This window comes from Meles meles, chromosome 12 (genome assembly GCF_922984935.1).
Source record: "Meles meles chromosome 12, mMelMel3.1 paternal haplotype, whole genome shotgun sequence".
NCBI classification, from domain to species: domain Eukaryota; kingdom Metazoa; phylum Chordata; class Mammalia; order Carnivora; family Mustelidae; genus Meles; species Meles meles.
This window is the reverse complement of record NC_060077.1, coordinates 27,388,215-27,411,717: the sequence shown is the minus strand read 5'-3', so window position 1 is coordinate 27,411,717 and position 23,503 is coordinate 27,388,215. Positions and strand designations below refer to the sequence as shown.

General features: G+C 37.5%; 1 protein-coding gene across 3 annotated transcripts in view; it reads left to right on the top strand.

Annotated features, from left to right (window-relative positions):
- The window catches only part of LOC123954368 (solute carrier family 5 member 4), a 58,459-nt gene that overhangs the window by 32,215 nt on the left and 2,741 nt on the right, over window positions 1–23,503 (top strand). For 2 of the 3 annotated variants that reach the window (XM_046025495.1, XM_046025494.1), the window contains 8 exons: window positions 2,278–2,358; window positions 5,781–6,001; window positions 8,350–8,485; window positions 10,254–10,361; window positions 12,904–13,054; window positions 16,846–17,014; window positions 17,756–17,971; window positions 21,349–21,451. In XM_046025495.1, coding sequence (XP_045881451.1) covers window positions 2,278–2,358; window positions 5,781–6,001; window positions 8,350–8,485; window positions 10,254–10,361; window positions 12,904–13,054; window positions 16,846–17,014; window positions 17,756–17,971; window positions 21,349–21,451 — 1,185 coding nt within the window. The remainder of the gene's footprint in view (window positions 1–2,277; window positions 2,359–5,780; window positions 6,002–8,349; window positions 8,486–10,253; window positions 10,362–12,903; window positions 13,055–16,845; window positions 17,015–17,755; window positions 17,972–21,348; window positions 21,452–23,503) is intronic. The other variant, XM_046025496.1, reaches the window with a different exon arrangement.

Below are 23,503 nucleotides of genomic sequence, written 5' to 3'. Positions count from 1 at the left end.
ACAATAGCCAAACTATGGATAGAACCTAATTGTCCATCAACCAATGTATGGATAAAGAAAATGTGGTATATATATATAATGGAATACTATGCAGCCATCAAAAGAAATGAAGTCTTGCCATTTACGACGACGTGGATGGAACTAGGGGGTATTATGCTTAGCAAAATAAGTCAATCAGAAAAAGACAATTTATCATATGATCTCCCTGATATGAGGAAGTGGAGATGCAATATGGGGGCTGTGGGGGGGGTAAGAAAAGAATAAATGAAACAAGATTGGATTGGGAGGGAGACAAACCATAAGAGACTCTTAAGCTCACGAAACAAACTGAGGGTTGCCAGGGGAAGGGGAGGGAGGGAGAGGGTGGTGGGCTTATGGACATTGGGGGGGTATGTGCTATGGTGAGTGCTGTGATGTGTGTAAACCTGGCAATTCACAGACCTGTATCCCTGGGGCTAATAATACATTATGTTTATTTTTTTAAAAATTATAAAATTTTTTAAAAACATTTTAAAAAGTTAAAACTAGGACTACCTTATGATCCAGTATTCATACTACTGGGTATTTACCCAAAAAATATGAAACACTCATTCAGAGGGATATATGAACCTCTATCTTTATAGCAGCTTTATTTACAATAGGCAAATTTTTTAAGTAGCCCAAGTGTCCACCAATAGATGAATGGATAAAGAAGGTGTGATATATATCTATATATCTACATATCTATATATACATATGTCATATATATATATATAACATTCTGTTATATATACATATAATGGAACATTATTCAGCCATAAAAAAATAATGATATTTTGCCATTTGCAGAAATATGAATGGAGCTAAGCAAAATAAGTCAGTTGGAGAAAGACAAATACCATATTATTTCACTCATGTGGAATTTAAGAAATAAAACAGAGCAAAGGAAAAGAAAAGAGAAAGAGAGAGAAACAAAGAAACAGCCTCTTAACTGTAGAGAAAAAACTCATGGTTACAACAGGGAGGTAGATTGGGAGATAGATGAAATATGTGATGGGGCTTAAGCCACTTTTTGTAATGAGCACTGGGCAATGTATGGAATTGTGGAGTCAATATATTGTACAACTCAAAGTAATATAATACTGCATGTTAACTAATATTGGAATTAAAATGTTTTTATATTAATTGAGGAAGGAAGTATTTGACTGCACATCCAGAACATTCCCATTTCCAAAATAAAAAAATCTTCAGTATTACATGTGAGTACCTTGACTGAAGATAATCATGTAGTAGTTGAAGTGGAGAAATGGTAATTTGGCTCAGCTATGTGTTCAGTACCCAGACTGACATTTGGAATCCATTATATCATACACATGGAAAGTCAGAATGAAATAGCAGCTCAGACATGAGACTGGCAAATTCCAGGCAGGATGCAAATGAGTACAGGTTGCTTGGGTTCTGAATGGCAGAATGAGGAGGGGAGAACTGGAGCCGTGGGTTCATTGCAGAGAAAAAGTATGTGACAACAGTCCAAACAGGCTCCCATGGACCACATCCACTCCCCTAGTGTCCAACCCCTACTAACTTATGAAAATGAAACTAGACCAGCTCAGTTGGAAAAAATAGAGAAAAATAACAGCTAGAACAGACAAGATAGCTCTAGAGCCATTTTCATACATTTAGCTTATGTTTCAAAAACAAGTAAAAGATGAAGACTTGAGTCTTCCCTTTACAGAATCAGCCTTGTTTTCCAATGACACTCTCATAAGGAAATAGCTTGTTCACTGAGAGCCTAGCAAGTCTAGAGTTGAAAAAGGAGTTGTTGTTTGTATAACACTGAAGCAAAACACAAGTCAATGAGTGACTATATAACTGGCATTCAACTTATGAACCAATGATATGTTCCAACACTAGAGTAAAAATGGCTGTGCCCAAATTTTTGAGAAACAGTATACATGGAGTATTAGATGGAGTGAATTAAAGGATTGTTAAGGGAAGCTTCCATGATAATAAACTTTTGTTTTCTACTACTTAATAATCAGAAACTCACATGAGTGTGGAATTTCACTATGATTCATAGAAAATTTGAGTTGAGGCCAGGCAATGGAGACAGGAGAGTCAATGAAACACATAATTAAGGAAATAATGATGCCAAGAGAAGCTTGTGGCCAAGCCAGGAGTTTTTCGTATGTTCTTTGCCAAGTTTCTAGGGTTTGGTTTTAGGAGAACCTAAAGGTGAAGGCAAAGAGATGAGGGGACAAAGATAAAATGTTCTGGTTCTTTTCTTTCTCTCCACAGGGGGGTTGGCCTCAGTTATCTACACAGACACCCTCCAGACCATCATCATGCTGATAGGTTCTTTTATTCTCATGGGGTATGGTAAGTGATGACAGTATGTGTAGTGCCCTCGGGCTGGAAATGGTGAGACTGCTCTTTACTGCGGCCTCCTTGTTCTGCATGGTCACACTTTCTAACCATTTATATAATTTACATCATTGAAACATCTGCATAATTTCTTTCTTGCTATACTATCTCAACATGATGGAAGAACTTCCCTTTCTTTAAAAAAAAAATTCTTGCTCAGGTTTAATCTTAATATGTTTGTGTTTGGAATCAACAAAATCAGTTTCACTGAGTTGGTTTTTTGCAAAAATATTGGTGCACTGGATTCAAGGCACAGAAATGATTTATATAAAACCTTCATAAAATGAACGATTAAGTATAAGAATGGTTTAAGATAATGATAACTGACTATTAACTTCATTATGACTGATGCCTCTATGATGATTTAATAATGAAAATTATTAAAGTATGTTACTCCCTCTGCTGTTGGAATATACAAGCAGAGGTTGGATTTTCCTTTATGACTCTCACTTAATTAGTATCAGTTCATTCTCCTAAGTCATGCAGCAAGCCTATTAATGAATTTAATTTACAGTTTGCCTATTTTTGTTTTCTTTCATTATGGTATCTGTTTACCTTTGCCCAGGAAATCCATGTGCATAATCAAAAGGATATAAGATGAAAATAAGTGTCTTTTCATTCCTCCCCTGTCCTGCAGCCACCCTGTTCCAACCACTCAAGCCGCACTGAATACAATTCTGAATATGCACGCACCTAATCACAAGCCACACTGAATACAATTCTAAGTATGCAGGTACCAATTACAGAACTTGAAGACAATGTGAAGCAAAAACTGATAAAACTGTAAAGACAACAAATCCACAAAGAGAGTTGGTGATTTTGACAAAACATGGGTACCATTAGTTACATATGGCTATTTAAATTTGAATTAATCAAAATTTAAAACTCATTTTTTCATTTGCCTAGCCATATTTCTTTTTTTTTATTTCATTTATTTATTTGACAGAGAGAGAGATCACAAGTAGGCAGAGAGGCAGGCAGAGAAAGAGGGGAAAACAGGATTCCTGCTGAGCAGAGAGCCCGATGCAGGGCTCAATCCCAGGACCCTGAGATCATGCCCTAAGCCGAAGGCAGAGGCTTTAACCCACTGAGCCACCCAGGCGCCCCTGCCTAGCCATATTTCAAGTGCTCAATATATGGCTAGTAGTTTTCATATGGGCAGCACAGAAATAGAACAGTTTTATCATGGCAGAAATTTCTATTGTACAGAGCAGCTCTAGAGACAACTGCTAGTACCCAATTCCTTGCAAACTTTCTATTTAGCAAACTTCTATGCTATTCTTACTTATGGTTCTTTTTGTCTAGTTTTGGTGATGTACCTCTGGAATCACCTTCTCCTAACCTTAGGATGAAAAGAGGAGGTTCTCATCTCCTAGCATCTTTCCTGTATTGCTGTTAAAAACCATATTCCTCTTAGCAGAACAATTTCTTTATATGTTCTGTATACTCCATTGGATTGAATTCCTGTCTTGCACATTCATTTTGCACATAATCCTAGCACAATGCTTGGCACAAAGAAACACTTTGGTGCTAAATGAAATAAGTAATGAAGAAGTAAATTAATGACAACCACAACACTAAGGATGTATGACACTCTGATGAATTTTGTACTACTTTAACTTAGCCTAGGTGGGCCCAGATGCCTGGGTTCATCCTTCTTCTTTCTAGGGTTTCTTTTTTTTTTTTTTTTCCATTTTATTTATTTTTTCAGCGTAACAGTATTCATTCTTTTTGCACAACACCCAGTGCTCCATGCAAAACGTGCCCTCCCCATTACCCACCACCTGTTCCCCCAACCTCCCACCCCTGACCCTTCAAAACCATCAGGTTGTTTTTCAGAGTCCATAGTCTCTTATGGTTCGCCTACCCTCCCCAATGTCCATAGCCCGCTCCCCCTCTCCCAATCCCACCTCCCCCCAGCAACCCCCAGTTTGTTTTGTGAGATTAAGAGTCATTTATGGTTTGTCTCCCTCCCAATCCCATCTTGTTTCATTTATTCTTCTCCTATCCCCCTACCCCCCCATGTTGCTTCTCCATGTCCTCATATCAGGGAGATCATATGATAGTTGTCTTTCTCCGATTGACTTATATCACTAAGCATGATACCCTCTAGTTCCATCCACGTCGTCGCAAATGGCAAGATTTCATTTCTTTTGATGGCTGCATAGTATTCCATTGTGTATATATACCACATCTTCTTTATCCATTCATCTGTTGATGGACATCTAGGTTCTTTCCATAGTCTGGCTATTGTAGACATTGCTGCTATAAACATTCGGGTACACGTGCCCCTTCGGATCACTATGTTTGTATCTTTAGGATAAATACCCAGTAGTGCAATTGCTGGGTCATAGGGTAGTTCTATTTTCAACATTTTGAGGAACCTCCATGCTGTTTTCCAGAGTGGTTGCACCAGCTTGCATTCCCACCAACAGTGGAGGAGGGTTCCCCTTTCTCCACATCCTCTCCAGCATCTGTCATTTCCTGACTTGTTAATTTTAGCCATTCTGACTGGTGTGAGGTGATATCTCATTGTGGTTTTGATTTGTATTTCCCTGATGCCGAGTGACGTGGAGCACTTTTTCATGTGTCTGTTGGCCATCTGGATGTCTTCTTTGCAGAAATGTCTGTTCATGTCCTCTGCCCATTTCTTGATTGGATTGTTTGTTCTTTGGGTGTTGAGTTTTCTAGGGTTTCTATCCATTATTGTTCTTTTCTACACTTCTCTTGCCTTTCCAGACCTGCAGTGGGCTCTCACCATTTCACCTCATCACACATAATCTGCTTCCTCCAATATCTGTTCCTTATCTTCTCATTTTTTATTCTAGCATGAGTAGAATACAGTATTGCATCAGAAAAACCAGACTGTACATAAGGTGAGAATAGCCAGATTTTGTGTCAGCAAGAGAGACCATTGCTTCTGGTCCTTTCAGAGGAGTTGGGGTTTTCTGATGGCTAATTCTGCTAGTCTCACTCTGTTACCTCACCTTCAGGCTTATTTCTGTTCTGGATGGTTATGAGACATCAATATCAGTCTGTTGCATAACAGTTTTATTTTAACCATAAACCTAGGCACTAAAAAAAATTTTCAAAAGTGACATAAGGAGAAAGGTTAAAGGGTGATTTGCTCTGTCTACATTGTGAAAGCATGATAGAATTGCCAATGCCAGTGAAAGTACTAGAAAGACATGGATCTTCTGAGAACACTGAGGATTTGACCAGGCTGACTGGAGATGCTTGGATACCTCCACCACAAAGGAATAACTATGAACAGATTCCTATTAAATTAGATTTAATGATAGATTTAATTCTATTAAATTAGATTTAATATAATTAGATTTCTATTAAACATTTCCTGTTAACCAATACCTTTGCAGCATTTACCGAAGTAGGAGGCTATGAAAGTTTTACAGAAAAGTACATGAACGCCATCCCAACCATAGTTGAGGGGGACAACCTGACAATCAGCTCCAAGTGCTACACTCCTCAGGCTGACTCCTTCCACATTTTCCGAAATGCTGTCACAGGGGATCTTCCTTGGCCAGGAACAATATTTGGAATGACCATAGTAGCTCTGTGGTACTGGTGCACAGATCAGGTAAAGTATGTGTGTGGTGTATAAATATGTTTATGTTGCTCTTTTTCTACTCATAGAAAATCATCTAGTTTCTGTTTTGTACACACATAAACACACATGCATGCACACACATTGTTTAAACAGCCAAACACTTGTACAAGGGTTGTTATGAAAAATAAATGTCTGTTGTCCTGCTCTCTATTCTATTTGTCTCTCAAAAGCAAACATTTTTTGGCTCCTTCAGTTAAGTATTTTGGTTTGTATTTCTCGTCTCTAAATCTTTGTACAGGATGGTTGTACAAACCTCCATGGTCATGGACTATGGAGTTTAAAGGGGCAAGTCTGGCCTTTCCTGAGTCAGCAATGGGGTATCCAGGTAGAGGCACAAGTGGAGGCCAACAGCCCAGGCTTCCCACCTGTCTGCTGTCTGGTTGTGTTTGGAGAAGTATTCCTTGCTGTTGTCCACATTAGGCTTGATTGTGTCACTGCCTGGTTTCCAGCCAGCGGGACAGGCTTCCCCATGCTCATCCATGTACTGGAAGGCCTGAACTAGCTGCAGGACTTTGTCCACAGAGCGCCCCACAGGCAAATCAGCATGGTTGGTGAACCACTGGAGTGTTACCACCTTGGAGCGCATTAGAAATAAATGCTCTTGGATGTTACCCAGACCCACTGAATCAGAATTTACTTGTAAATTTTTCCATAGGAGATTTAAATAAATGCTTGCATTGGTCCCTTTTGGTTTTCCAGGTTTCAGATTTTTATATTGTCTTCCAATAATTGAATTCTCCAGCAAGTTCCTGAGAAAAACAGGAAATATATTTATTGTGGATTTGTCTTCATGTTTGAAAATGTCTTCACTTCAACTTTTCTTAAATTGATTCTCTTGCCATGCACACATTTCTAAGTTGGAAATAATTTTCCCAAAGACATAAATTCATTGTCTTCTGACTTCCACCATTACTGGTGAGAAGCCTTGATGTTATTCTTGATCCTTTGGAGGTAACCTGTCTTTTCTCTGTGGAATTTGTGTTTTCCTTTGGAAACCTTCTGCTTTTGGATGTTGGTCTTCCACAACTGGTTTTCTAGTGTTCTTATCTTTCATCCCCCATCTTTCATCTCTTGGTCTTTTTGCTCTACTTCTAAATTTCCTCAATATTATCTTCCAGTTTCCTGCCTTTGTATTTATAACTCTCAAGATCTTATTTTTTGTTTTTTGGATGTTCCTTTTCATAGCACTTGAGTTTGTTTTTGTTTTTTGTTTTTGTTTTTTGTTTTTTTTCCCATTTTATTTATTTTTTTCAGCATAACAGTATTCATTGTTTTTGCACAACACCCAGTGCTCCATGCAAAACGTGCCCTCCCTATTACCCACCACCTGTTCCCCCAACCTCCCACCCCTGACCCTTCAAAACCCTCAGGTTGTTTTTCAGAGTCCATAGTCTCTTATGGTTCGCCTCCCCTTCCAAATTTTTTTTTTAATAAATATATAATGTATTTTTATCCCCAGGGGTACAGGTCTGTGAATCGCCAGGTTTACACACTTCACAGCACTCACGATAGCACATACCCTCCCCAATGTCCATAGCCCCCTCCCCCTCTCCCAATCCCACCTCCCCCCAGCAACCCCCAGTTTGTTTTGTGAGATTAAGAGTCATTTATGGTTTGTCTCCCTCCAATCCCATCTTGTTTCATTTATTCTTCTCCTATCCCCCTAACCCCCCATGTTGCTTCTCCATGTCCTCATATCAGGGAGATCATATGACAGTTGTCTTTCTCCGATTGACTTATTTCACTAAGCATGATATGCTCTAGTTCCATCCACGTCGTCGCAAATGGCATGATTTCATTTCTTTTGATGGCTGCATAGTATTCCATTGTGTATATATACCACATCTTCTGGAGCATGGTGAAGGGAGAGCATGAAGATGGTACCTGCTCGTCTATATCATTAGTTTTTGATGTAGTGTTCAACAATTCATTAGTTGCATATAAAATGTAAATTGTGTAATGCAATCACAACTTTACAAATACTTCTAGAAGTTAGTAATTATTGACATTTCAATTGACCCATTTATATCCTTCTCTAAGTTAAAGTTATCATTAATTCTTTTTTCCATTTTTCAATTTATTTTTTTATTATGTTCAATTGAAGATAACCCTTTTAGAGATGAAAAATCTGCATCTCACAAGACCAAATACTCAAATAAGTAGAGCAGATTCGAGTTCTGATTTCACTCTGAAGTCCATTATTTTCCATTATTCATGGCTTCATATCTCATTGTAACATTAATCCCTGAAAAGAAGCACTCGCCTTCTTTTACATCATCCTCAAGTTGTTTGATGACTATGTCATGTTTTCCTGGCAGGTAATTGTGCAGCGCTGCCTATCAGGTAAGAACATGTCTCATGTGAAGGCCGCCTGCATCATGTGTGGGTACCTGAAACTGCTGCCCATGTTCCTCATGGTGATGCCAGGAATGATCAGCCGCATCTTATACACAGGCAAGTCATTGATTCATAAATCCTCTTTCTTTTATGCTTGAACTCTGAGTAGTTGTTTTAAGATGTATTAAAACCTTGATAAGATAGAAAACCCATTATGAATGGAAATAAAAACACAATTCCAGGTGGCAAGAACAGTTTTTGCAGTGGCTCAAAAACAGGAAATTCTGGCATATTTGACACCTATATATCCAATTAGTAGGGAACAGTCAACAAAATTATTGTATACCCCCTTTATGGACAATTACACACAGGAGACCAAAAACTTTCTCAAAACTTAGTAAAATTGGTTATTATGTTTAAGTGTAAAAAGCAAACTACAAGGGGCACCTGGGTGGCTCAGTGGGTTAAGGCCTATGCCTTTGGCTCAGGTCATGATCTCAGGGTCCTGGGATTGAGATCTGCATCAGACTCTCTGCTCATCAGGAGCCAGCTTTCCTTCCTCTCTCTCTCGCCTGCCTCTCTGCCTAATTGTGATCTCTGTCTGTCAAATAAATAAATAAAATATTTTTTTAAAAAAGCAAACTACAAAATATGATCTCAACAATTACTGCAGTTTTGCAAAAGAGCCATTTCTCCATGGGAAAAGATTAGAAAAGAATTAAAACAAAAAATAAAGAGGTGCCTGAGTGGCTCAGTCAATTATCTGCCTTCAGCTCAGACCATGACCCCAGGGCCCCAGGATAGAGCCCCACATCAGGCTCCCTGCTCAGCGGGGAGTCTGCTTCTCCCTCTGACCCTCCCCTTTTCATGCTCTCTCTCTTTCACTCTTTCTCTCTCTCTCTCTCAAATAAATAAATAAAATATTTTTTAAAAAGAATTTAAAAACTAAAAGCAGCTAATGTGTTATGGTGTTAGTATTCTGGGAGATTTTTTTATACATATGGACCATATCTTCTTTATCCATTCGTCTTTTGAAGGGCATCTTGGCTTTTTTCACAGTTTGGTGATTGTGGCCATTACTGCTATGAACATTGGAGTACAGATGACCCTTCTTTTCAATACATCTGTATCTTTGGGGTAAATACCCAGTAGTGCAATTGCAGAGTCATAGGGTAGCTCTATTTTTCATTTCTTCTTTTCCCTATTAAAATTACATTTTATTTATTTTATTTTTAAATTTTTTTTCAGTGTTCCAAGTTTCATTGTTTATGCACCACACCCAGTGCTCAATGCAATACATGCCCTCTTTTATCCACCACCAGGCTCACCCAATCCCTCCAACCTCCTCCCCTCCAAACCCTCAGTTTGTTTCTCAGAGTTTTTTTAAGTCATTTTTTTTGCTATCTGTTGTCATAATACTGTTTAAGCAAAAAAAAAAATGTCAAGGTATTGTAAAACTGCCACAGTGAAAGGAGACCTCATCCCACATGAGCAATCATCCCTGAGAAAAATCACAAGTGACACCTCTTCTTAGATGCAGGTGGAAAGCACTGGGCTAAATGACGGACACAGAACTAACTTCCTGAGTATTGTTTGACTGTTGTGTTTATTTTATCTCTGGAGTTCTGTGCCTCTGGGAGGATTTATGCTTTTGCAACTTTTCTGGAGGATGGAATCAGCTCCCCCTGTTTGCTCTAATGTTCTAGCTGGGCCACAACCCAAAGAGGAACCCTGCTCCTTAGGTCAGTGCAAAGGGAGATAAATGTTCCCAGTAAATGTCTTTCCTCTCACCCATAATGTACAACTTGTCTCTATGTTCAGTGGTTGTAGATCTTACCTGTTTAGGCTGCACTTACTGAACCTATTTATCTGAATCCCTCCTCAGAGAAAGTGGCCTGTGTTGTGCCTTCTGAATGTGTGAAACACTGTGGCGTTGAAGTTGGCTGCAGTAACTATGCCTACCCAATGATGGTGCTGGAACTGATGCCTGATGGTAAGAAAATGTCCATGCTCAAATGAATGGATAAAATGTAATGACAGTTAGATAATAATAGAGATGATAGACAGATGATAGATAGATAGATAGATAGATAGATAGATAGATGATAGATAGATGATAGATAGATGATAGATAGATAACAGATAATAGATAGATGACAGATGATGATAGATAGATGATAGGTGATAGAATGATTTCACTAATTTGTGGAACATAAGGAATAGCATGGAAGATATTAGGAGAAGGAAGGGAAAAATGAAGGGGGGAGAAATCTGAAGGGGAGATGAACCATGAAAGACTATGGACTCCAGGAAACAAACTAATGGTTTTAGAGGGGAGAGGAGTTGAGGGATGGGTTAGCCCAGTGATGGATATTAAGAAGGGCCCATGTTACAAAGTGGTGGGGAATAGGGAGGGCACGTACTGCATGGAGCACTGGGTGTGATGCCAAAACAATGAACACTGTTATGCTGTAAATAAAAAAAAAAAAAAAAAAAAAAAAAGAAGGGCCCATGTTGTGTGGAGCACTGGGTGTTATACACAAACAATGAATCGTGGAATATTACGTTAAAAAATAATGATGTACTGTATGGTTACTAACAGAATTTTTAAAAAGATAAATGATAGACTAGATAGATAGATGATAGATAGATAGATGATAGATAGAAGTATAGAAATGAAAATGAAAACCTGCCATTTGCAACAGCATAGATGGACCTAGAGGACATTATGCTAAGTGAGATAAGCCAGTTACAGAAAGATAAATACCACATAATGTCACTTATATGTGGAATCTAAAGAAGTGGAGCTCATACAATAGAGTAGAATGGTGGTTTCTGGGGCCGGGAGTTGGGGGAAATGGGAAGATGTTGGTCAAAAGATACAAACTTTCAGTTATAAGATGAATAAGTTCTGGAGAAGCAGTGTACAGCAGGGAAGTTATAATTAACAAAAATATATGCTTAAAATTTGCTAAGAGAATAGATCTCAAGTATTCTCACCACAAAACAAGAAAACCATAACTTTGTGAGGGGATGGATATGTTAATTAGCTTGATTGTGGTAATCATATCACAGTGTACAGTGTACATAAACATCACATTGTACACCTTAACTACATGCAATTGTTATTTGTCAACCATGCCTCTATAAAGCTGAAAAAAAAAAGAAAAATGTTAATGCTGAGACTGCCTCACAGACCTGGTCTATAGATGGGTCATGAGGAAAGATTATGGTATAACCCTCAATAATTCTAACTTCCATTAATTCAATTGTCTTCATCAGACATTTCTTGAGCACTTTACATAGGTTATCAGCCCTGTGCTGACCCTGGGGAATACAGAGATGAATCAGATATAATTCCTATTAGAAGAATTTTACTCCTTTGGATTTAAGATGTCTTCCAAGGCAATCAAGAGAATTTAAGTGATGGATTTATCAATAAAAGTTACAACTAAAGCCTTCTTATCTTTGATGCCTGGGTGGTGTAGTCAGTTAAGTGTCTGCCTTTGGCTCAGGTCATGTTCCTGAAGTCCAAGGATCAGCAGGGAGTCAGCACTGCCTCTCACTCACTCTCTCTCTCGCTCTCTTTTTCAAATAAATAAATAAAATCTTTTTTAAAAGGTGTTGCATAGACATAAACTTATAAATTCAGAAAACCAGAAGTTAACTATTTATCCCGCTTTCTTTAGACCAATTATGCCCAAATAATAGATCTCAACCTATGCAACTTACAACTATTTATTTAGTACCTACTATATGCCAGATAGTGCCCTGGTGGTTAGAAAACATCAGTGAAATAGGCACAAAATCCTATATATGTTGGAACTTGCATTGTAGTTTCATGAGATAGAAAATAAATTACACATGTGAAAAGGAAGTAAATTACTAGGATACTAGAAGGTGATCTGTGTTGGTCCGAAGCAAAGCAGAATATGGGGCTCAGCAACAATCAGGTGCTCTGGTACCTTAGGTCCATCAAAAGTCAGCTAACACTTCTGTGATCTTTCTCCTTCCTGACACACATGAGCATTGTCAGGAGGAAGAGAGCACCACCCACAAATGCTATCACCCATCCACCTCATTCCAACTTGGTCCTAGGAGTTTTAGGGGCATTACTAATAATCAGGAAGAATTGAAGGATGAAGTGACCATAATATCTCAAAATTACTTGCTTTTCCCACCAAAAACTTCAACAGAACTACCTACTTCTGTATTCCCTCTCCAGTTCCCTAAGTCTTCAGGAAACCAAGAGGTTCTCGCCCAAAGAAAGATGGCCCAACACTTGTTTCCTCTCCAAAATTTAAGTTCCAGCAAATTATCTCTAAATTTATATTTATAACTAAAATTATATACTGGATTATTCTAAAATCACCAGGCAATATGCAGGAAATGCCACATGATGATATATATTGACAGGAGCATCAGTTAGTAAATGTTCCAGGTGACACTTTTCAACAACTCTCTGATTTGGCAAGATCCTCATAAATCATGGAGTCTAATTTCTAGCTAATGTTTGCACTCTCATCTGGCCCTAGGACTGCGAGGTCTGATGATGTCAGTCATGTTGGCCTCTCTCATCAGTTCCCTGACCTCCATCTTCCACAGTGCCAGCACCCTCTTTACCATGGACCTCTACACCAAGATTAGGAAACAGGCATCAGAGAAAGAGCTTCTTATAGCAGGACGGTAAGAGCATCCTGATTTTTGTCTAAAATTTCTCTGGAAAAGTGCAGAAATAAAATGAACTAGAGCCTTATCATCTTTGGGTTCAGTGAAATAAATCATAGAATTCTAGAATGGGGAAGGTACATTAAGAAGATGTTTAACCCAACTTTATCTCTTTCCAGATTCAAAACTTGGAACCATACTTTTAAATGAAATAGTTGCTTTTTCAGACTTTCAAATGCCTCTCTGATTGTCTATTTCTTCCTCTCATCACACTCTCTTCCACTTACATCTTCATGAAACTCCAGTGTTTTTCGTGGGGTGTAAATTTCCCACCTAATCCCATAGGCTAATACATTGTCTCTAGAAGTTTCCATGTACATCTCATGAAGCAGTCCAAATTAAATTATCCACACACTACTACAGGGTGGTTTATCAACTGCATTCATTAAGAAATGGGTTGTTGGGTGCCTGGGTAGCTCAGTGGGTTAAGCCTCTGCCTTCAGCTCAGGTCATGGTCTCAGGGTCCTGGGATTGAGCCCCACATCAGGCTCTCTGCTCGGCAGGGAGAGTCCTTCCCCCTCACTCTCGGCCTGCCTCTCTGCCTACTTGTGATCTCTTTCTCTCTGTCAATTGAATAAATACTTTTTTAAAAAAATAAATGGGCTGTTATAGGATAGCTTTATTTTTAATTTTTTTCCTTTTTTTTAAATTCCTTTTCAGTGTTCCAGAATTCATTGTTTATGCACCACACTGAGGGCTCCATACAATATGTGCCCTCCATAATACCCACCACCAGCCTCACCCAGCCTCCCACCCCCTTTTGAGGAATCTACACACTATTTTCCAAAGTGTCTGACCCAACTTACATTCCCACCAACAGTGTAAGAATGTTCCCCTTTCTCCACATCCTCTCCAACACTTGTTGTTTCCTGTCTTGTTAAATTTTTGCCACCCAAAGATACAGATGTACTGAAAAGAAGGGCCATATGTACCCCAATTTCATAGCAGCAATGACCATGATTGCTAAAATGTGGAAAGAGCCAAGATGCCCTTCAACAGACAAATAGATAAAGAAGATATGGTCCATATATACAATGGAACATTATGCAGCCATCAGAAAGGATGAATATCCACCTTTTGAATCAACATGGACAGGACTGGAGGAGATTATGCTGAGTGAAATAAGTCAAGTAGAGAAAGTCAATTATCATATGGTTTCACTTACTTGTGGAGTATAAGGAATAACATGGAGGACATTAGGAGAAGGAAAGGAAAAGTGAATTGGGGGAAATTGGAGAGGGTGATGAAGTATGAGAGATTGTGGACTCTGAGAAACAAACTGAGGGTTTTTTTTTGGGGGGGGGGTTGGGTGAGCCTGGTGGTGGGTACTAAGGAGGGCATGTATTTCATGGAGCACTGGGTGTGGTGCATAAACAATCTTGGAACACTGAAAAAGAAATTAAGATGTTAAAAAATAAAGAAATAGGGCATCAAGAGAAACTGAATACATATATAAAAGATAGTAGTTTGCTGAAGGCAGTAAAAATTGCTTAGTAAATTAAGCACTTTCAGGGAAAATTCCAAGGACTCACTTGGTCCAGATTTTGACTCCAGAAAAATGCTTTAGAAGAAGAGCAGTAAGGGAACTATGTTTTTTGGTAGAGAAAGCGTTAAGACTTGAATTCAGTAAGCCCAAGAAGCAGAAGTCCACTAAAAGGCATATGATCTTAGGCATGAATACCTTTTAAGTTTCAATAATAAAATAATGAATTTTTTTTCTCTCTCTCTCTCATTATTTAATAAGATAGATAGGACCTGCCTCCTAGGTCCCAGAATACAAATATGAAAAAGGACATATATGCGAAAAATAATTTCCTGCTTTGTAGAATTTATGCCTTTGTTGGGAAGATAGACAATTAACAAACATATTCTATGTCTAATGACAGAGAGTTCTAGGGAAAAAAATAAAGCAGGATTAACCACTGAAGATAGCTGTTCAGGGTGTCTTCCCTGAGGAGGTAGCATTTGAAGGAAGCCCTGAGGGAAGTGTGGGAGTAAATCCAGTGGCTCTGTGGGAATGGAATAGTAAGTGCTAAATTCTTACTACAGTCATGTATGCAGTGTATTTAAGGACAGCAGGGGTGAGGTTGGCACATGATGAGCAAGTGGACGCATGATAAGAACCAAGGTCTAAAAGGTAACTAGAGGTGAAATTATGTAGGACCATATAAGTTTACAAGACTTTGGATTTTATTCCTCATATGATGGAAAATAACTAAAGATAAGAGAGCAAGGTAGGTACATGATTTACTTCCCAATGATGATAACAAGGAGAACAAGGGTAGTGGGCATTATCTGTTCATTAAACTTTATTATCTAGGAATCATGCTCAGACTTTCCAAGGCTTATCACATTTAATTACTGTAAGGTTGCAGAAGATTGGCAAAGCTTCAGTGAGGGGCGCCTGGGTGGTTCAGTGGGTTAAAGTCTCTGCCTTCAGCTCAGGTCATGGTCCCAGGGTCCTGGGATCGAGCCCAGGGTCCTGGGATCAAGCCCCGCATCAGGCTCTCTGCTCGCAGGGAGCCTGCTTCCCTCCCCCATCTCTCTGCCTGCCTCTCTGCCTACTTGTGATCTCTGTCTGTCAAATAAATAAATAAATAAAATCTTTTAAAAAAAAAAAGCTTCAGTGAGACACTTGTGCCTTAGTCTCTTGCCCAAATGCTTGTTCCCCATTTCTCCCCTGTAACTCTGTTTCAGGTTAGCACAGAGAAGTAATGAAAGTCCAATAAATTGTTCATTTATTTATACAATAAGCACAGAATATTGTGAAGTTTAGCCTTAGTCATTCTCCCTGGACCCCAGGAACCTCTAAGCAGTTTTTAGCAATATTTTAACCAATTCTTTCTACCTGCCAAGGTACTCAAGTAGTAAAACACCAAATTAACATTTCTGGCCAATTCACTCAGCATTTTAGAATAAAGGATATTTTATTTAATCTGGGAAGCCTGACTTAGTTTTCCTCAAGCTAGGAAAAAAGATTAAAATGGGGGCTATGGACATTGAGGAGGGGAGGCGAACCATAAGAGACTATGGACTCTGAAAAACAACCTGAGGGTTTTGAAGGGTCAGGGGTGGGAGGTTGGGGGAACAGGTGGTGGGTAATGGGGAGAGCACGTTTTGCATGGAGCACTGGGTGTTGTGCAAAAACAATGAATACTGTTATGCTGAAAAAAATAAATAAAATGGGGGGAAAAATGGGAATCACTTTCTTTATCATACAAACAATTACTTACTCATAGAAATAGTGTGGGTTTTTTCCTAATTGATATATTACATAAATTGCGTTAGAGAATTATTAACAAGTTGGTGACATTTGAACTGTTATGAATGGATGTTTAACCTTATAGTTGAAGCTGCTGTTACTAATTATAGACAAGCAATTTTTTATTGGCATTTTGCTAACCAATGGTCATTAAACATGGCATAGCTTCATGTGAGATCAAGGAGTTTGATTTTTTAAAGATTTTTATTTATTTGACAGAGACACAGTGATAGAGGGAACACAAGCAGGGAGAGTAGGAAAGGAAAAAGCAGCCTCTCCACTGAGTAGGGAGACCAATGTGGGGATCAATCCTGGGATCTTAACCTGAGTAGACACATAATGACTGAGCCACACAGGTGCCCCTGGGAGTCTGATTTTATTTGGAAAATCAGTGAATGACCACAAGAATGAATTCAAGAACAAAAGCACAATAAAAGTACCAATAATACTTATGTTTAATATTTAAATCATTTTGTTTTCTCCCCAGACTATTTATCATTCTATTAATTGTCATCAGCATTTTGTGGGTCCCATTAGTGCAAGTATCTCAAAATGGACAACTGTTCCATTATATAGAAGCAATTTCTAGCTACCTTGGGCCTCCTATTGCAGCTGTCTTCCTGCTTGCCATCTTCTGTAAAAGAGTTAATGAACAAGTAAGTAAAAATCAAAAAACTTCTTTCAAACTAGAGTGAGAAAATTATTTCTTTCACTGGTTGAAAAATGCATTCTTTCTACCCTATTTATACAACTCAAAGCCCATCTCAATTATAATTGTAGTCAGTTACAATTCCTCATTCTCACTGAAGTGTGTAAATATATAGGGCACACTTATAGTACAGTCTTTTACATTTCTCACAAAATATTATATATCATGACATGATGATGAGGAACACAAGTTTTGGAGTAAGACTGACAGGACCCAATCTTGGCTCTACCATTTTATATCATTGTGATCTTAAGCAAACCATTTCTTTCTGTGTAGAACAAAGATAATCATAGTGCCTAACTGATAGAATTGCTGTGAGGATTAAAAGAGATTTTTTTTAATGTGAAGTGCTCCAGTTCCATCCATGTTGATGCAAATGTTGGGTATTCATCCTTTCTGATGGCTGAATAATATTCTACTGTATATATGGACCATATCTTCTTTATCCATTTGTCTGTTGAAGGGCATCTCAGCTCTTTTCATTTTGGCTCTTGTAGACCTTGTTGCTATTAACATTGAGGTGCATGTAGCCATTCTTTTTACTACATCTTTATCTTTGGGGTAAATGCCCAGTAGTGCAATTGCTGGATCATTATTGAGAAAACAGGTAGGATGATAAATATGATCTATTCAAATGAGCTTCTCATCTTTTCCAAATATTCTGATTTTATTCTTATTTTCTTTGCAGGGGGCCTTCTGGGGTTTAGTCACTGGACTTGTGATTGGCCTCATTCGCATGATTGCAGAATTTGTCTATGGAACAAGTAGTTGTTTGGCTACCAGTGACTGTCCCAAGGTCATCTGTGAAGTGCACTATCTGTACTTTGCCATCATTCTCTTTTTTGTTTCTGTGCTGGTCATCCTGGGAATTTCCCTGCTAACAAAACCCATTCCTGATGTACATGTGAGTAATGAGTAGTAGATACATGCTCATTTTAAAATAAGAGTTCTTTGCCTTCCAGGGGATTGGGAAATGGGCTTCAACCTCAAAAAAACTTCACAATGCATTTGGGAGGTAAATCTTCATCTTTGTTTTAGGATACCAAGAAGAGAGTAATTAGTGTTGCCTAAGAGATTGGAAAAGTCTTCACAGCAGAGCTCTCATCTGAGCTGGTACTATTTAGTAGCAAGTAGAATTTCTTATGCAGCACAAACACTGACACAGATTTTTTATTTTAAAAAAAGCAGGTACAAGTTGTCAGGAAAAAGAAAAATAGAATGATGAGATGCCTTTCAAATTAGCATAAATGTTTAATATTAATATGTCAAGTTTTGGTAAGGATGCTGGGAAATGTCCACTCTCCAAAACTGTTGGTGAATGTATGAATTTTATAATTTGTAGGAAGATAATTGAGCAGTATTTATCAATTAAAATTCTCATACCCTGTGAGCCAACAACCACATTTCTAGGAGCTTATTGTGTAGAAATACTTGTGCAAGCAGGAAAAATATATGTATAATGATTTTCTCTACCAAACGTTTTTGGTAGAGAAAAGATGAAGACAACTCGAATTTCTCTCACTAGTGGAATGGATACACAATAGAACACTGAATATTATGCAGCTGTTCAAGAACTTGGGAAGTTCTATTATTTGCTTTTTTAAATGCACGTGATATGGTGAAGGGGGCAAAACACTTGCAGAAATATATAGTATTATATAATACCACTTTTTTTTTAAAGATTTTATTTACTTTTTTGACAGAGATCACAAGTAGGCAGAGAGGCAGGCAGAGAGAGAGGAAGGGAAGCAGGTTCCATGCTGAGCAGAGAGTCTGATGCAGGGCTCCATCCTAGGATCCTGAGATCATGACCTGAGCCGAAGGCAGAGGCTTTAACCCACTGAGCCACCCAGGCACCCCTATATAATACCACTTTTTGAAAACAAAATACACATATATATGTTTGTCTAAGCATAGACAAAATACCTTAAAACATATACACCAGAAATTCTCAGTAAGAGGTATCTCTGGGGAAGACACTATAGAAGACAAGCAAATATTAGCCTTTTTTTTTTTTGGAGAAATGTCTGTTCATGTCTTCTGCCCATTTTTTGACATGATTGTCTGTTTTGCATACAAATGGCTAACAGACACATGAAAAAACGTTCATCATCACTAGCCATCAGGGAGATTCAAATCAAAACCACATTGAGATACCACCTTACACCAGTTAGAATGGTCAAAATTAACAAGACAGTAAACAACAAGTGTTAGAGAGGATGTGGAGAAAAGGGAACCCTCTTACACTGTTGGTAGGAATGCAAGTTGGTGCAGCCACTTTGGAAAAGTGTGGAGATTCCTTTTTTTTAAGATTTTATTTATTTATCAGATAGAGATCACAAGTAGGCAGAGAGGCAGGCAGAGAGAGAGGGATAAGCAGGCTCCCCGCTGAGCAGAGAGCCTGATGCGGGGCTCGATCCCAGGACCCTGAGATCATGACCTGAGCCAAAGGCAGAGGCTTAGTCCACTGAGCCACCCAGGCACCTCCTGAAAAGAAATTTAAAAAAATAAATAAAAATTTTTAAAAAGGTAAAAAAATTAAAAATAAAAAATACTCATTTTAAAAGATATATTGCTTATATACTAATATTTTTAATTTATTACATTTATTTAGCATTAACCAATCTTTAAAGCAATATTTTTTGCATAGTTCCTTGGAAAGTAGTAAATATTATTTGTGGAAGGGAAACCTGAAGTACAGAATGGCCCAAACTACTTTACCAAAGACAAGTCACCAGAAGTCATAACTAAATATTTATGTTGAATATTGGGAATTGAGTGAAAAAGACACTAAAAATCATGCTAGTTTTCAAAAATTATATAAATATTAAGCTCTTTTATGGCAATAAAAATAACTACAATTTATTACAATTTTTAGAAAATATGTGTCTGAAGGTTCAACAAGACCCTTTATCTAATTTATGTTTCAGTTTCATAAGTACACTGTGTGATTTGAATTTTCAAAATCAACTGATAAAAATCAATAGTCATTTCAGAGGAAGTCATGAGGAGTGTTGTAGACCTAACCTAACAGAAAGAGAAATCTCAGAATGATTTTTTTTTTACCTTGACAAGACTACAAATTACCTTGTCCAAGTAAAAAATTCAATAAGAGTTTCAGTAAAGAAAGTAGATATTGTTTAAGAAGTGCTAGGATTAAAAATCTCATGAAGCTATATTTAGGAATCTTAGTGGTAAGGTGCATGTGCCTGCTATGCCAACAACAAACAGAAAAGCCAATTACAAATTCTGGTAAATCTGTACAAGAAAGTCATGAGCTAAATATGAAGCCAATTAAAATGAAGCATGACTTAGAATGTACGATGGGTTATAATTTTGAAACCCATTTGATATTTGGAAACATTTCCTTGGAATGACTTAGAGCTGATATTTATTCATTGTGTCCAAGCACATGTCTTGAATCTATGGCACTGAAAAAGTTATATAATAATATAAAAAGCTATTTATTTTCAAATTCTAATCAACATATAAAGCATGGAAGTATTAATCACATTTGCAGAAAATCATTAAAATTCTGTTAAGCTTGTAACAGCTTTAAAATAATGACACAGTTGACAAAAGTTTGGAGGTTGGCTGGGAAATGGATGTGTAAGAGCATAAATTGTTATCAGAACTTAATAGCATTACATAGATACTACCTAAACATGATAAATCTAAAAATGAAGCTTCAGGAGATATTTTAGGGACACCTGAGTGGCTCAATCAGTTAAGCATCTGACTTCAGCTCAGGTCATGATATCAGAGTCCTAGAATTGAACCCCAAGTCTGCTCTGTGCTGGCCAGGGAGTCTGCTTCTCTCTCTGTCCCTCCCCTGCCCATGCTCTCTCTCTCTCCTCAGATAAATAAATAAAATCTTTCTTTAAAAAAAGAAGATATTTTACAAGTTACAAGAGTAACCACTAGACAAACTGAAAGTCATAATGATGCAGCTAATAACAGCCGAATGATAAGGACAATGAGTGAAGCAAGGGTCTATGTAAGTTAGATAAACCTTTGACTTTTATAAAATTATAAATCCAGAAGTAAGAGTTTTAAGCACATTACTTAAAAATGTTTAAGAACTACTGGAAGAGTTAAAAACAAATAATTTTAAATGACTAGTGTGTTTTTGTGAATTAGTGTGGTAGAAGACCTTTTTTTTGTTATCTACACTGTTAAGTGCTATTTGATTTTTTTGCACTACACAATAAACAAATGTACCATCATACTATTGTAAAGATTTTCCCATCACTAATGTGCTTGTCTTTGGTCTCTGTGCAGCTGTATCGCCTATGCTGGGCTCTTCGGAACAGTACAGAGGAACGAATTGATTTAAGTCCAGAAGAGATAAGACATGACGAAGCTGATGGTGATGTTGATGAATGTAATACCTGGTTTACATTGGTTTTCATGTGGAAACTCTATGCACCTGAATTACTTATGTTTGCTTTATTTTTTAATGCCAGTAAATTCAGTTTCTGAAAAAGCTATTAGATGTATGGCAAACTGAAACTTTAAAATCTTACCTCCCAAAAACAAAACAAGACAAGACAACTCTTTACAAATAATACATCCCCATTCATCTGCCTATCCATCAGTCTGTCTGTCAATTCATCCATCATCCATCCATCGATCTGTGTTTCAGCTCTGAGGTGAAAATCAATTCCAGTCTCTCTTGTTCCTGGTCACATATTAAATGTCCAACAAATCAAACCTGATTGAACATGATTAGGTGTACCTAGCATCTAGTCCCACCTTTTTCTCCAAACTTGTTTCTCACTATTCTCTTCAATATACCCTCCATTCCAGCCAGGCAGATTTCTTCACTTTTTCCCCACATATACCAAGTTCTTTAGAATATTTTTACCTCTCCTCTCTAAGAGAAAAAAGTTACCCTTTGAAACTAGGTTCTAATCTCATTTCCTTCAAGGAAACATCAACAAACATCCCCGTGGATCTTTGTTTACCTTTTTTTTTTTTTTTTGAAAGTCTGCTTTGGTTTTTTATTTTGATTGTGTGGTTGGAATGACAACCATTGTATTAATCTGGTCCTGGAAGTGATGCGCATTTGTTGTAAAGTGAATTTGTTTCTTTCTATTATTATTGTTATGTTCAATTAGCTTGAGATGTGTTCTAGAAAACCCTGTTTTGTTTCAGAAAGAGACAAATTAGAGTGGAAGATATACCTGGTATTTTTAAAACCATTGACAAAGTTCAGCATTTCAGGAAATATTGTCTTGAATTATACATAATTGTTTTATTTGATTTGGCTTAGATTCCTCAAATCTAGAGGAGGATAAATGTCTTCTACTCCTTTTGGATTTTTATATCAGTGTTCCTGAGTAAGACTGTCTTATACAGTATTCCTTTTTTATACTTTGTCTGATTTTGGTATTAAAATCATAGTGTTCTATAGAATGAATTAGAAATATTTCAATAAGATTGAAATGATTTCTGCATTGAAATTTTGGTATTTTGCTAATTATACCATTAGACATTAGGGCCTAGTGAATGTGTGCATGTGTGTGTGTGTGTGTGAGTGTGTGTGTGTGTGTGTGTAAGAGAGAAAAGGAGAGGCTAAGAGGTATTTAGAGGTTTCATTTCTTGATTAATCAGTTTGGGAAAATTATATTCTCTAGGATTGTGTCCATTTAGTACACATTTTAAATATATTGACATAAAGTTATTCATACTATTTATTGGCTTTTCCATCTCTACTACCTCTGTAGTTATGCCTTCCTTTTGACTCCTAATATAATTTTTTGTGATTTCTCTTTTCTCTTGATAAATCTTACTAAAGAATTGTCTATTTTACTTTTTCTTTTTTTATTATATTATGTTAGTCACCATATATACACCATACATCATTACATTTCTTTAAAAAAAAGTTGTTTATTTAAGAGAGTGTGTGTGAGCAGGGGGAGGGGCAAAGGAAGAGGGGGACAAGCAGACTCCCCGCTGAGCAGGGGGACTTAGGTAGGGCTTGATCGCATGACCCTGAAATCATGCCCTGAGTCACAATCAAGAGTTGGACTCTTAACTGACTGAGCCACTCAATTCCCCCAATTTTACTTTTCTAATTTTGGGTTTTGTTATTATTCTCTATTGTTATCCTTCTTTTCTATTTTATTACCTTCTTTTCTCATTTGCATACCCTTCCATTTACATTATTTGGGTTTGTTCTGTTGTTATTTTTTCTAATTTATTTTTAAAGATTGTATTTATTTATTTGAGAGAGAGAAAAAGAGCATCTGAGGAGAGAGCACAAGTGGGGAATGGGGCAGAGGGAGAAGGAGAAGCAGATTTCCTGCTGAGAGAGCCTGATTCTGATGCAGGGCTTGATCCCAAGACCCTGAGATTATGACCTGAATGGAAGGTAGATTATTAACCGAGTACCCAGGTGCCCCTATTTTTTCTAATTTAAATTTAATATTAC